This window comes from Podarcis erhardii (genome assembly GCF_964252035.2).
Source record: "Podarcis erhardii genome assembly, chromosome: 8".
Taxonomy (NCBI): Eukaryota; Metazoa; Chordata; class Lepidosauria; order Squamata; family Lacertidae; genus Podarcis; species Podarcis erhardii.
In genome coordinates this window covers 82,432,668-82,446,206 of record NC_138499.1, presented here as the reverse complement: position 1 = coordinate 82,446,206, position 13,539 = coordinate 82,432,668, and the positions used below count along the sequence as shown (strand labels likewise).

The following is a 13,539-nucleotide window of genomic DNA, read 5'->3' as shown; positions in this document are numbered from 1 at the left end:
CTTCTCCGGCATCGCTTGGGAGCCCTGCCTCCACTTCTGGCTCCGATGTCAGTTCCCTGACACCACCCATCTGAAGTACCTTCTTCATACATAGGTTTGGAAATCAAAGTGCATCATTGCAAACACGTGTTGACCATTTCCTGGAAAATGCTGAATGCAAATAAAGGGGTTTCCATCTTCAAATCTAATTATTGAGTTCAGGACAAACAAAACAAGCAAGCAAACAAGAACCTGAAATAGGACATTCAGTCAGTTCATCATTCTCTGTATTTTGTCCAGTCTTGACACTTGCTGACTTTCATCTAGTGTGCATCAGGGCTCCTTCGGGATATTATGTGGTCTAGAATGTTTAAACCTAAAACCTCTCTATAGCAAAATAATCTCTCTTTTTTTGAGGATTACTGCCATTAGCTCAGTTCTCTTACTGTTTCCTATGGAATTCAAAAAATGTTTCCAAGTAAGTTCAGAAAGACTTCCTTATAGAAAAAAAAGTTGAAACTCTCATGGTTTTGTGCCCTGATTTGGTAGGTGAAGGGGCAGCGTCAGAATGAGTTGTTTTTGTATTTTTAATGCAATAGTCAGAGACATCATTGGATTGTTCCTTCCATGCTTCAGTGGTCTTTATTTCATAAATTGTAGAAATAGTAAATGGAAATTATTCTCTTTGCCAAATACAAAGGGTAGGGGTGTTTTGCTTGTACCACAAATTGCAGGAGATAAGGTTATCTTACCATGTTTTGCATTCTCTAAAGTTTAGTCAACATATTGGATAATGAGAGATTTATGGTAATACCTTGTGCCCTTTTCATTCCTGATTTGATGCCAGGACTTTTCCTCAGATATGTATTAGTATGGCTCTTGTGTTGTGCAGCACTTTGCAATCTTTTCCCTAGGATCTGTGTATTTGCATGACCTCTGGTTTTCTAATCAGATGGCTATCATCCTGTTCTGTATCTGAATAATTTCATGTTGATGGCACATGTACGAATCCATGCATACAGCTGTGCAACAGAATAATGAGTAAAAGAATCCATGAGTGAAGATTTGAATCATGTGGAGAATGCTACCTTCAGTCTGAGTCCAAACATATATTTTCCTAATAGCATTTAAGCATGTACTACTAATATTCAGTAGTATTGGAGCTTGGCTGTTTGTAGAATGGAACTTCTAGTGCTAATCTGTCAGAGCCTTCTAGAAAAGATTGCTTCAGATTGTGTAAATGTCTAGTCCAGTTTTCCGTGACCAGGTGTGTATGTTTGATAGGAGATCTTCATTTCAGAGATCTTCCCTAGAAAATACAGTGGTGCCTCGGGTTAAGAACTTGATTCGTTCCGGAGGTCCGTTCTTAACCTGAAACTGTTCTTAACCTGAAGTACCACTTTAGCTAATGGGGCCTTCCGCTGCCGCCGCACCGCCGGAGTACGATTTCTGTTCTCATCCTGAAGCAAAGTTCTTAACCCGAGGTACTATTTCTGGGTTAGTGGAGTCTGTAACCTGAAGCATCTGTAACCTGAAGCGTTTGTAACCCCTAGGTACCACTATACAAGTTTGTGTCACATTCCCTGATGTCAAGATAGAGAGAGCAAGGATTTTTTAAAAAAATACCAACACTTTACGGGCTCCCTTAGTGAAAGAAGTCTTGACCTGGGTTTCTGGTTCAACAGGTTCCTCTAGTCCATGAGTAAACAATAGTTACTATCATCAGTACCTGTGGGAGATAGGGGTGGAATGAGAGGTTGCTGCTCAGGGCTTCAAACAAAAATCCCAAAGGCCTCTTTCCCTGGAGCCTTTGCAGATTGCATCATCATGCTTAGAGAGATTCATATGCCGGGCTGCAAAATCTAGAAAGCACAATTGTTCAACCTTTTCGGAAAGGGAGACATCTAAATTTGTAAATGTTGGTGAAAATAGCCACAGACTGACCATAGAGTTGGGAAAGAACTGGGTGTCCAGAAAAGATTTTGATTTATTGCTATCTTTGGTAGTGGATGAAAGTGCAAACAAAGAAGACCAGAAGTGTTGATTGTTTCAGTTATCATTCCTTTCTTGTTCCTAGTTAGAGATTTGAGTTGATTCTACAGTCTTCTTCCACTCCAGAAGAGTGGAAGAATTAGCATTAACAATGTAGATTGTTTTCACACACCTTATTACTGGTTGCTGTTCGTTGGCTTATAATATGAGAGAGAGAGGTTACAAGGCAGATTTTCCTGTTTAAAAAGAAAATGTTTGTCTTCATCAGGGAAGGCAGTCAAAACTTGTGGTGGAACATTTTTTCTATTTCTGTCAAATTCCTGGAATATAAGTTGCGTAGGATTTGACAGCCCTGAGATCTTTCCAATTAGGTACTTCTGAAAAATTGCTGGCTATTAGTTGTTTTGACTAACTATCCATTCTTCCTGTGTCATCTTATCTGGAATGAAATATCCTGCTTGATCAAAGGATTTAAATTAAATTGAATGAATCATACTAATGCTTCCAATGTTATACAAAGTTTTCCAGGAAGTAAGCTGCTGGGAATAAGTCACAGTGGTATACCATAACAGTAAACCTCTGAAGATGGCACATTATGTTCACTTGCAGGGAAAAGCTTGGACTATTTATTATTTGGGCAGGGAATAATCAGAATCTTTTTATCTTCAGATGCTTGGATTACTATGTTGCTGAGTGTTGTTGCTTAACCTTTAAAAATAAATTATAGTTGCATCTTTTTTGGCTACTTGGGAAGGTGGAACTTCAGGGCATATCATCCAGAAAAGCCAGCTGTTACATAACAGAAATGCGCAAGCAATACCTTCAATGCTCACAGTGTCATTAATAGGTGGTAATTAGAAAGTATTGTAATTATATGTATCCCGTATATCTTGTAGGAGCATTTATCCCTGGAGTGCCTGTCCAACCAGTGATTTTACGTTATCCAAACAAACTGGTAAGCTCTGAGTAAGCTTTTATGGCAAATACATAAAGGTAAAGGGACCCCTGACCGTTAGGTCCTGTTGCGGATAACTCTGGGGTTGCGGCGCTCATCTCACTTTATTAGCTGAGGGAGCCAGTGTACAGCTTCTGGGTCATGTGGCCACCAGCATGACTAAGCCACTTCTGGCAAACCAGAGCAGCGCACAGAAACACCGTTTACTTTCCCGCCGGAGTGGTACCTATTTATCTACTTGCACTGGTATGCTTTCGAACTGCTAGGTTGGCAGGAGCAAGGACCAAGCAATGGGAGTGCACCCCGTCGCGGGGATTCAAACCGCTGATCTTCCGATCGGCAAGCCCTAGGCTCAGTGGTTTAGACCACAGCGCCACCCGCATCCCTATGCCAAATGCATATTGGAACCTTAAGTAATTGTCTGAAATATATTCTCAAACTTTTTTTTGAAAAGCAGAATGGTAGTAAATCAGGTGGGAGGTGACACGGGCTGTTTCTTAGATATGTACATTTGTTTCAAGACAAATGCAGCGTGTATTGACTTATTTCCCCCCCAAACGGGAGAACATGAAGTATCCCCCAAAATAGTCAAGTTACTCCTATGCTAGCTAGAAAGATGTAAATTTGATATGTACACAGCCCATCTTTTCATCTAATAGCTGATCTGTTAATCTATCAATCTATTACTGCAGAATGCAAGATTTGTTTGCTAGTATCTCATTGTGGTAAACAAACTCAGTTCTACCTATGAGAAAGCAAAAGTGAGCTTGTGTCCCGTTATTCCTTTAACTGAAATGCTGCTTCTGTATCACTAGAGGGCACTGATAATTCCTTTGTCAGTATGCTGTAAACTGGAGGAATTCCTGAACCTACAATAAATTCATCGGCATTTCATTTAATGTATTTCCCCCTTCATGATTTACATATTGCCAAATGCAGTAGTAGACAAAACCCTTACAGGGATAATGAGATATAAATAGCCTACTGTCACATTTTTCAAAGCAGTGCTTTTTTTTGTGAAGCCTATTAACATCATAGGACTGCTTAAATATTTGAATGCATTTCTTTTGCTGCATAGGATACAATTACGTGGACATGGCAGGGTCCAGGAGCGTAAGTCAGCTATGTATTATTTGACTTACTAATTGCTTTAATGAATTGCTTTTCTTTCTTAGGACTAGTATGTTAAATAATGGGAAATAATGGGCACACGTCAGATTATCTTCCTGGCCAATTATTATTTTTATGATCAAACAGGGTTTAATAAGTTCTTCAAACCCCAAATCACACTATTCCTAATTTGAATGAATAGATTAGCCTGCCAATAGATAACTTTTGTCTATAGTGTTTGGAAGCATCTGAGCAATGGCCTTCTTGTTTCTCTTTAGCTTTTTCATGCAATTTCAAATCGATTAAGTATTTGATAATGTTAAATCATATTTGATTTCAATATCATTCATAGCTAAGGTACTTAAGTTTACTGTGCATCAGTTTTGATATTTAATTGCCAAGTAGTGTTCGCTTCCTATATTTTACAGAGTGAGGTCCATCTGCTTACACAACATAAATCCATTTGTGCAATGGGACTTCTTATTCTTCCTGCTCCTCCAACTCCCCCCCCCCAGCTTCAGAGAGTCCCCCAACCCTTTAGAGCATATTTGGGGGTGCACAGTGGGGAGGAGAGGAATGAGAAGTCCCATTGCATGAGCAGATGCCAGTTTGTACAATGCTGGATCTCACCCAAAGTTCATTTTCGTTTCTCTTTCTCAGGATGCATTTGTGATGTTAATAACGAACTAATAATCTTGTAAATTAAAACAAGCTTTTCATTTCTCTTTCAGGTTGAAAATTCTGTGGCTAACTTTATGTCAGTTTCATAATTTTGTGGAAATAGAGGTTAGTACAAAGTTACCAGTGTTTTAGTCTGCAATCCTAGGCTTGAGACAACTAAAAAAAACTACAACCCATTTTAACGGTATCCTTTAATATGTGTGAATAGTTCAGCTCTGGAACAGGGGAGAGCACAATAACTTCATAAGAGTACCCCAACAAAATAAAGACCGTGTACTGCAGGAGGAAAGCTTAACTTCATTTTATTTCTTTTTCATTTCCCCACTTTGCAATAAGGAATAGCCAATGCTATTTTTCTAGAAAAAGAGGTACCGGAACTCAGCCATGAACGCCTCCCCTGTTCTCTTACAATGGCAATGGCGCCTGTTAAGTTGTGGGTGAACATATCAGACGACACAGCGATTCTTCAAACAGCTCTTGTTTATTCACAGGCCAGAACTGAACTGAACTGAAGGGTTCAGCCAGCCTGCTTATATAGAGTTGCACTACAACGCAACTGTAACACTTTCTGTAACTATCCAATCACTGAACGTCACTTTCAATCCCTTATTTGCATATGTGGACCTGAGTGAAAACTATCTACAGTATCCCCCTGCTGGCCCAGGGTGAGAACTTCAGTACATAACAGCGCCCACCTGAGAGGTGCCAGGACTGAGTTCTGGTGACTTCCAGCTGAACAAAAACCCTGGGAATAGAACAAGTGCTTCCACTGGTCTTCACAGGTCCATGCATTGTTAACCTTGAGTTAGGCTACTGTAATGTGCTCTACATGGGGCTGCCCTTGGGTCTGGTTCGGAAACTCCAGCTGGTGCAGAATGCAGCAGCCAGATTGCTGGGGCAAGCTTCTGGTCAAGAACATGTCATGGCTGCCCATCTGCTACTGAGCCAAGCTTCTTATACTGATTTACAAAGCCCTGAGCAGCTTTGGGTCCAGGATACCTGAGGTATCACCTGAACCCTTATAATTCTGGCTCTGTTACTGAGATCATCTGCAGGGGTGGCTTGGGTGAGTTGCTGAGGCTCGTTTGACAACAAAAAGAAATCAAGCTTTTTGTGTCACCAGTCCTGTGGAACACTCTGCCAAAAGAGATTCAGAGGCACCTTCTGTGCCAACTTTTTAATGTCCACTGAAAACAATTGAGAGTACACCTCCCACAATAGTCTATTGATGCTTGTTTTTTAAATTTCTTTTTGCTTTCAACTTGCTTTTTTAAACTTTCTATTATTTTACTGTCTGGTTTTATGTTTTTTCTATTGTGATATAAAATAAATAAAAGTATAATAATAGAGGTCAAAACGTTACGGGCATATTGGGAGGGGGAATTAATGTCACTGATCAACGATAATGCTACTATCTGTATGCGGTGGTACTGACGACATTTGCACAGCCACATTTCATACCTGCAGTCCACTCTCAAGGAGAAAAATGCGGTTTTTAGACTTGCTGCTCTGAACTGTGGGAAAATGAGATAATTGACGCAGTTGGAAGCACAACGTAGACGAAAGATGCCTAATCTGTATCCCACACAGCTGCTCATTTGTTGCACTATAAATATCATTTAGTTCCTTTTAAAAACACAAATTACCGTATTTTTCGCCCCATAGGGTGCACCGCCCCATAGGATGCACCTAGTTTTTTGGGGGGGGAATAAAGAGAAAATATTTATTTCCCCCCCAAGCACGGGGCTGGCGCGGGGGAAGCCCGAGCTTCCCCCGACCCCAGCCCCCAGAACAGCCTGCTATCCGCAAGCCTAGGGAGCCGCACCGGGCTCCCTAGGGTAGCGCAGAGCTTCCTGAAGCCTGGAGAGCGAGAGGGGTCGGTGCGCACCGACCCCTCTCACTCTCCAGGCTTCAGCGAAAGCCTGCATTCACCCCATAGGACGCACACACATTTCCCCTTCATTTTTGGAGGGTGGGGAATGCGTCCTATAGGGCGAAAAATGCGGTAATAAAGGGAGGGAGGTTGGAAACAAAAAAACCTGAAATGTTGCTACACCTTAATGATGCGTGTAAAAATTCAGGATTGTGTTTTTTGGTTTTATATTTGCTTATGAACATTTGATCCTGTTACTGTACTTAAAAGCAACATTATTAGTGTGTGTGCTTATACTTTTGCCTGTGAAATACGGTAACACGCTTGTGCTGAAACCATTTTTTCTACTTGCAGTTCCTGCCTGTGTATATACCCTCTGAAGAAGAAAAAAGAAACCCATCTTTGTATGCAAATAACGTGAGACGGATCATGGCACAGTAAGTGAACTGCTGTCCAAATAGCACCATTGTGGTATCTGCTTATTTAGATGTTTGTACCGAAATATTCTGCTTATTTTAATGTGTGTGCTAACATTGTGGACATTGCAGAAAAAAAATATATATCATATCAAACCTAACAAAAGCTGATTGCATCACAAGTGTGGACTGGAATCTGAACCTGTTTTTGGTGTAGAAATTACAACCCTGCCAATGACAAGAAAATCTGTTCCTTCTAAGATCTGACAAGTCCCTGCTAGTGTCAACTTTGACTTGTCCGGGTTCATTTACAGTCTATTAATCCTTAACTACCTGCCCACAACTTCCAAACAGTGATTTTATGGCCAATAGGGTAGCTGGATATTTAGGGAAAGTTCCTCACTCCAAAACAGTGGGCGATCTCTCTCAGTGGCTTCATATCAGTGGCTTTATATCAACAGGTTTAGTGCCGATACTAATCCCTGTAGGACTACATAGACCAATTTTCAAGAGGTGAACAATCAACATCATTCCCAGCGACCATCCTCTATATCTGACTGGGAAAGATTACCAGAATTTCTAGGGAACCAAACCTATCATCCAAAGCAGATGCATTATGGTTGCAGATTAAGGTGCAGTTTAGATGTAGCAAGAAAACAATTTAAAGGGATTTGGCTTCTAGGTCCCCAGATATACCCAGTGCACTGCCCACCAGAATGCACTGGCTGCTAATAACTGTAACTGAACATTTTAATTACAGGTAGGTAGCCGTGTTGGTCTGCCGTAGTCGAAATGAAATAAAAAAATTCCTTCCAGGAGCTCCTTAGAATTTGTTATTGGTATGAGCTTTCGTGTGCATGCACACTTCTTCAGATACCTTCAGATGTCTTCTTCAGATATTCTTCAGGTATCTGAAGAAGTGTGCATGCACACGAAAGCTCATACCAATACTTAGTTTGGTCTCTAAGGTGCTACTGAACATTTTAAATACATGTCTGGTGGAAGTTTTTTATAGTGTTTTCAGATGCATAAACACACATAAATGTACACCAAACAGTTGAGAAATATGCAGGAGAGAAGGTCTAGTGGTTTAATGGTTTTAGGCAGATTTAAATATACCCTCCCTTTTCTTTGTCTCTTCATCCCCATTTTTAAATTTGAAGTACCCTTGATGAAAGCTACTCTTTCCTTGACTTGCCAGACCACATCGTGAGCTCTGGCATAGCCAAAATGTGGCGTTTAGATTGCGTCTGCTTTATAAGCCTGCCGTTATAAATAAAGTGTGATGCTGTTGTGTAAATTCCTGCTTTTTCCCCCCCTCAAGGGCTTTGGGAGTTCCAGTAACGGACTACACTTTTGAAGATTGCCAGCTAGCTTTGGCTGAGGGACAACTTCGTCTCCCTTCAGATACCTGCCTCTTAGAATTTGCAAAGCTTGTGAGAAGCCTTGGGTGAGCAGGCTGATAAAAGTGTGGAACTGTACGACGTAACGTTTTAATCGCTTTGTAACTGTATAGGGACACAGGTGGCGCTGTGGGTTAAACCACAGAGCCTAGGACTTGCTGATCAGAAGGTTGGCGGTTCGAATCTCTGTGATGGGGTGAGCTCCGGTTGCTTGGTCCCTGCTCCTGCCAACCTAGCAGTTCGAAAGCACGTCAAAGTGCAAGTAGATAAATAGGTACCACTCCAGCAGGAAGGTAAACGGAATTTCCGTGCGCTGCTCTCGTTCACCAGAAGCAGCTTAATCATTCTGGCCACATGACCCGGAAGCTGTATGTCGGCTCCCTTGGCCAATAAAGCGAGATGAGCACTGCAACCCCATAGTCGGTCACGACTGGACCTAATGGTCAGGGGTCCCTTTACCTTTACCTATTGTCAGATGGCTTAGGTGGTTGTTCACGAGTAACCAAACTGCCTGGTTTGTCCTCCTCAACACTCCTGTAAGAAAAAAAGAGAGAGGGTTGTTTACAATTGCAGCCTTGGTTGAGAGCCAGTGTGGTGCAGTGGTTAAGAGCGGTAGACTCGTAATCTGGTGAACCGGGTTCGCGTCTCCGCTCCTCCACATGCAGCTGCTGGTTGACCTTGGGCCAGTCACACTTCTCTGAAGGCTCTCAGCCTTACTCACCTCACAGAGTGTTTGTTGTGGTGGGAGGAAGGGAAAGGAGAATGTTAGCCGCTTTGAGACTCCTTTGGGTAGTGATAAAGCGGGATATCAAATCCAAACTCTTCTTCTTCTTCTTCCTCCCATGTTTAGATTAAAGCCAGAGAAGCTTGAAAGAGAGCTTGATGCATATTCAGGAAATACCAAAAGAATGAAAGACAAAAGGGTCAGTCTCAAGGAGTTTGCAGAATACCTAGAAGTCCCGGTTTCTGACACATTAGAAAACATGTTTGCACTTTTTGATGAGGTAAGAAAGATGACAGTCTTGAAATTTCTAAATAACCACTTTTATTATTTGAATTAAGGCCTTGGGCGTTCTTTCGTTAGGAATGCAGTTTTCATTTGTGAGTATGGTTAATGGAGCTGTAACATAGAAAGTACCTGTTTATGTTATGAACAATAGTTTCGAAAAAGTGATTACTAAATCCAGAAGGTCTTGTGTGCATGCCTTTTGCCTGCTGTGTGAACATTTGTAGTCTGAAATTACGCATCCTATTGGCTGCTGATCATCATTTTTACCATGGAGAAATGTAGCACAAGGGATACATGGTGACTATGACTTATTTTACAAATTAGACTACAGCTTTCTATATACATACACATATATAGCAAGCATAACGTAGTGTTGCATCAAAGCTCTCTATAAACATCCACATGGGAGAACTATTTGAAAGCCCGCAAAGGGCTGTTTGAAAGCCTCATGTTTCTTTTTGAAGTTTTGACAATCAAGGGCTCAAAGGGTTACATTAACTGATAGCACTATGATGCCAGGTGATTGGCAGGTGGCTTCCCTGCCCACCAGGGGTTGGGGAGAGAAAGATCTGGCCAGAAAGGGTTCCTTGCTGTAAAACAACTGATAAATATAAGATGTTTCAAAAGTTCAGAGGAGTTAGTCCCTTAGTTAATTGCAGATGAGCTGCTATTTTAACACTAGTTTCTTTGTTTAGAAATCTTTGTGCTGAAACCTCCATGTGAGCTCTTTTTATGTGCACTTTTCAGAATTTTCTTTTCTTCAGTGGGTATTTTCTATGAAACTGGTAATACAGTTTTGTTTCTTTCTTTTTTTACAGAAGGAAAGTGGTCTGATTGACTTAAGAGAATATGTAATCGCTTTGTCAGTAGTCTGTCGGCCATCCAAAACCTTGCAAACGATACAGCTGGCTTTTAAGGCAAGTAGCAGCTTTTATTAAGCCGGTTTGTTGAAAGCCATTTTAAAAAACAAAGCCCTTTTTTCCCTTTCCCTTTTTTGGGGGGGAGGGGGGCAAAACAGGTCAATTCATTACATTAACCACAACTTCTCTGCATCTCTTGTCATTACTGGCTTTATACAAGTTCTGTACAGTTGTTGTTTAGTCGTTTAGTCGTGTCCGACTCTTTGTGACCCCATGGACCAGAGCACGTCAGGCACTCCTGTCTTCCACTGCCTCCCGCAGTTTGGTCAGACTCATGTTTGTAGCTTCGAGAACACTGTCCAACCATCTCGTCCTCTGTCGTCCCCTTCTCCTTGTGCCCTCCATCTTTCCCAACATCAGGGTCTTTTCCAGGGAGTCTTCTCTTCTCATGAGGTGGCCAAAGTATTGGAGCCTCAGCTTCAGGATCTTCCAGTGAGCACTCAGTGCTAATTTCCTTAAGAATGGATGTGTTTGATCTACTGTACAGCAGTCACCATCTAACAGTAGCCATATTCACTCACATGCATTTTGGCCCGCAAAACACAGCAGCAATCTGTTGTGCCCTGTTTTGTTTTTTTTCCAAATCAGCAAGCAGGAGCATGAGACTGTGCAAATTGCTGCCTACGCAGGCAAATGGGTAAGAAAAAAGTAGCTTGCATGCTCATCACTTGATGAAAGCAGCATCAAGCGACAACTTGTCAATGTGAGTGAGCCATCACATATACAACACCACAGAGACATCCTTTCTGGTAATGGTGTTTTATCGTACATTGATGCTTTATTTTATGAGCTGTGGCCAAAGAGGGGCTAACAAATGGGGGGAGAGTGTCACTTGATGATACCTCAAACTTAATGTTTATCAGTAAAGTTAATTCACGAAGAGTCACAAAGAGTCGGACACGACTAAACGACTAAACAACAAAAAAGTTAATTCACATAGTCATCTATGAGTCATTGAGCACCGAGAAATCAAGTGATGTAAGTGAAAGCCAAGGTTTGTGTACCTTTTGAAAGCCCTGGATTTCCTGAGCTCCGTATATTTGAAGGACCACCTTTTCCTGCATGAGCAACCCCTTACCCTAAACACATCTGGGGTGATCCTGCTGTGGACGTGGCTAGGTCTTATTTTTATTTCAAAATATTTATGACCTGCCTTTCTTTCCACCAGGACCACCAAGGCAGCTAGCAATACACAATACATTGCCTAACTGGCAAAATGCACAGTTCCCACAGAATAAAAGAGGCAGTAAATCAAAAGAACTCAAGGGCGTATGAGCATATGAGCTCCCCAATGCTCTCTTATCCCTCCAGCACTCAACTCTATTGTGGCATCACACCTGTGGATTGCGTTTCCTTATGCTGGCCCACCAGATTACAGCCTCAGCAGAATTTAGGTGACAAATGAAGTCTCCTGTATCTGTTGCAGTGATGATGCATGATTAGTCAGTTTCCTGCAGCAGACCTTGAGAGAATGGGATTTTAACTGGCATTTAGTAACATGGTTGGCCTTTGTATTTTTATGTACTGTAATTCCTTATATTACCTTGAGTACTACTTTTAGTGGAGAGGCAATTGCATGTTTGATGATGATGATGATGATGATAACGATAATAACAATAACAAACTATTAAAATACAGTGGTCTGTTAAACATTAAAAGCTTCCCTAAACAGGGCTGCCTTCAGATGTCTTCTAAAAGTCTGGTAGTTGTTATTTTCTTTGACATCTGGTGGGAGGATGTTCCACAGGGTGCCACTACTGAGAAGGCCCTCTGCCTGGTTCCCTGTAACTTGGCTTCTCACAGACAGGGAACTGCCAGAAGGCCCTCAGCGCTGGACCTCAGAACGATGGGGATGGAGACGCTTCTTGATTTATCTAGAGGCCAATCCCCCACCTTTGCAATACCAGAATGGCTGTTGTTGTTACTATTATCATTATTGTTTATTCAGTTTACATCCCGTCCTTCCTCCCAAACAAGCACTACATTTGCACCACTTGAAACAGCTTACAGCAATTAAAATACTGCATCCACAAAAGCAATAATATTAAACAAAGCAATTAAAAAATAAAAACAGGCACAGCAGATAAAACCCCAAAGAGAGCTTACCATATAAAGCATCCTATGTTGGCAAGAAGGGGCTACAAACAAACCTCAGAGGGCAAGGTATTCCATAGCCTGGGTGTGGCCACTAAGTGTGGCCCTTTTTCTCTTTCTTTATCTGTTTCTGAATAAACCAGAGGTAGGTCACAGTGAATGCCCTCTCTGCCAGATCTTAGACATTGGGCAGGCTGGTACAGGAATAGGCGGCCCCTAAGGTATCTAATAGGGACACGGGTGGCGCTGTGGGTTAAACCACAGAGCCTAGGGCTTGCCGATCAGAAGGTCGGCGGTTCGAATCCCCGCAACGGGGTGAGCTCCCGTTGCTCGGTCTCTGCTCCTGCCAACCTAGCAGTTCGAAAGCACGTCAAAAGTGCAAGTAGATAAATAGGTACCGCTCCAGCGGGAAGGTAAACAGCGTTTCCGTGCAGTGCTCTGGTTCGCCAGAAACGACTTAGTCATGCTGGCCACATGACCCAGAAGCTGTACGCCGGCTCCCTCGGCCAGTAAAGCGAGATGAGCGCCGCAACCCCAGAGTCGTCCGTGACGGGACCTAACAGTCAGGGGTCCCTTTACCTTTAATGTATCTAATATACTGTATCAATAAATGTATTTGCTCTTGGGCTTCAGCAAAATTTGCAAACTCTAAATGGAAAATAAAAGGTGGCGTATCAATCAGCGTAGGGAAGTTGGAAGATTTATTTGGCTGGGAGGAAAGTGTCAAACAGAGGCCCTGGGAATGTGTTTCTTTGCTGCTGCTGCAACAACAAATCATACGTTTTAATTTTTCACAGATGTATCAGTCAGAAACTGGAGCTCTAACAGAAGAAGATTTAACCTGCATTTTAAAGACTGCCATGGGCGTTTCAGATCTTAATGTGTCAAACCTATTCAGAGCTATAGATGTCGACGAAAGGGGGGAAATTACATACGGTGAGTTCCGTGCTATGATTTTAGAAAGCCACAGAAAATGGGGAACTTTTGTGTGGTGGCCAGGCATGTCCCACGGAAAAGAGCAGCTGCCTGGGGGCGAGTGTGACAGGTTCCTGGCCATTGTGTTGCATGGGAAGGGCTGTAGCTCAGAGTTTAAGTCTCAGCTTCAAA

General features: G+C 42.1%; 1 protein-coding gene and 1 long non-coding RNA gene across 2 annotated transcripts in view; both read left to right on the top strand.

Annotated features, from left to right (window-relative positions):
- Window positions 1–13,539, top strand: part of LOC309347984 — a 155,442-nt gene that overhangs the window by 127,185 nt on the left and 14,718 nt on the right. The gene's annotated exons all lie outside the window — the stretch shown is intronic.
- LPCAT1 (lysophosphatidylcholine acyltransferase 1) overlaps window positions 1–13,539 on the top strand; it is a 42,668-nt gene that overhangs the window by 26,452 nt on the left and 2,677 nt on the right. Inside the window, exons 6-13 of the mRNA XM_081872785.1 lie at window positions 2,868–2,926; window positions 4,005–4,039; window positions 4,768–4,822; window positions 6,945–7,027; window positions 8,331–8,456; window positions 9,260–9,413; window positions 10,237–10,335; window positions 13,230–13,368. Of these exons, the coding sequence (XP_081728911.1) occupies window positions 2,868–2,926; window positions 4,005–4,039; window positions 4,768–4,822; window positions 6,945–7,027; window positions 8,331–8,456; window positions 9,260–9,413; window positions 10,237–10,335; window positions 13,230–13,368 (750 nt within the window). The remainder of the gene's footprint in view (window positions 1–2,867; window positions 2,927–4,004; window positions 4,040–4,767; window positions 4,823–6,944; window positions 7,028–8,330; window positions 8,457–9,259; window positions 9,414–10,236; window positions 10,336–13,229; window positions 13,369–13,539) is intronic.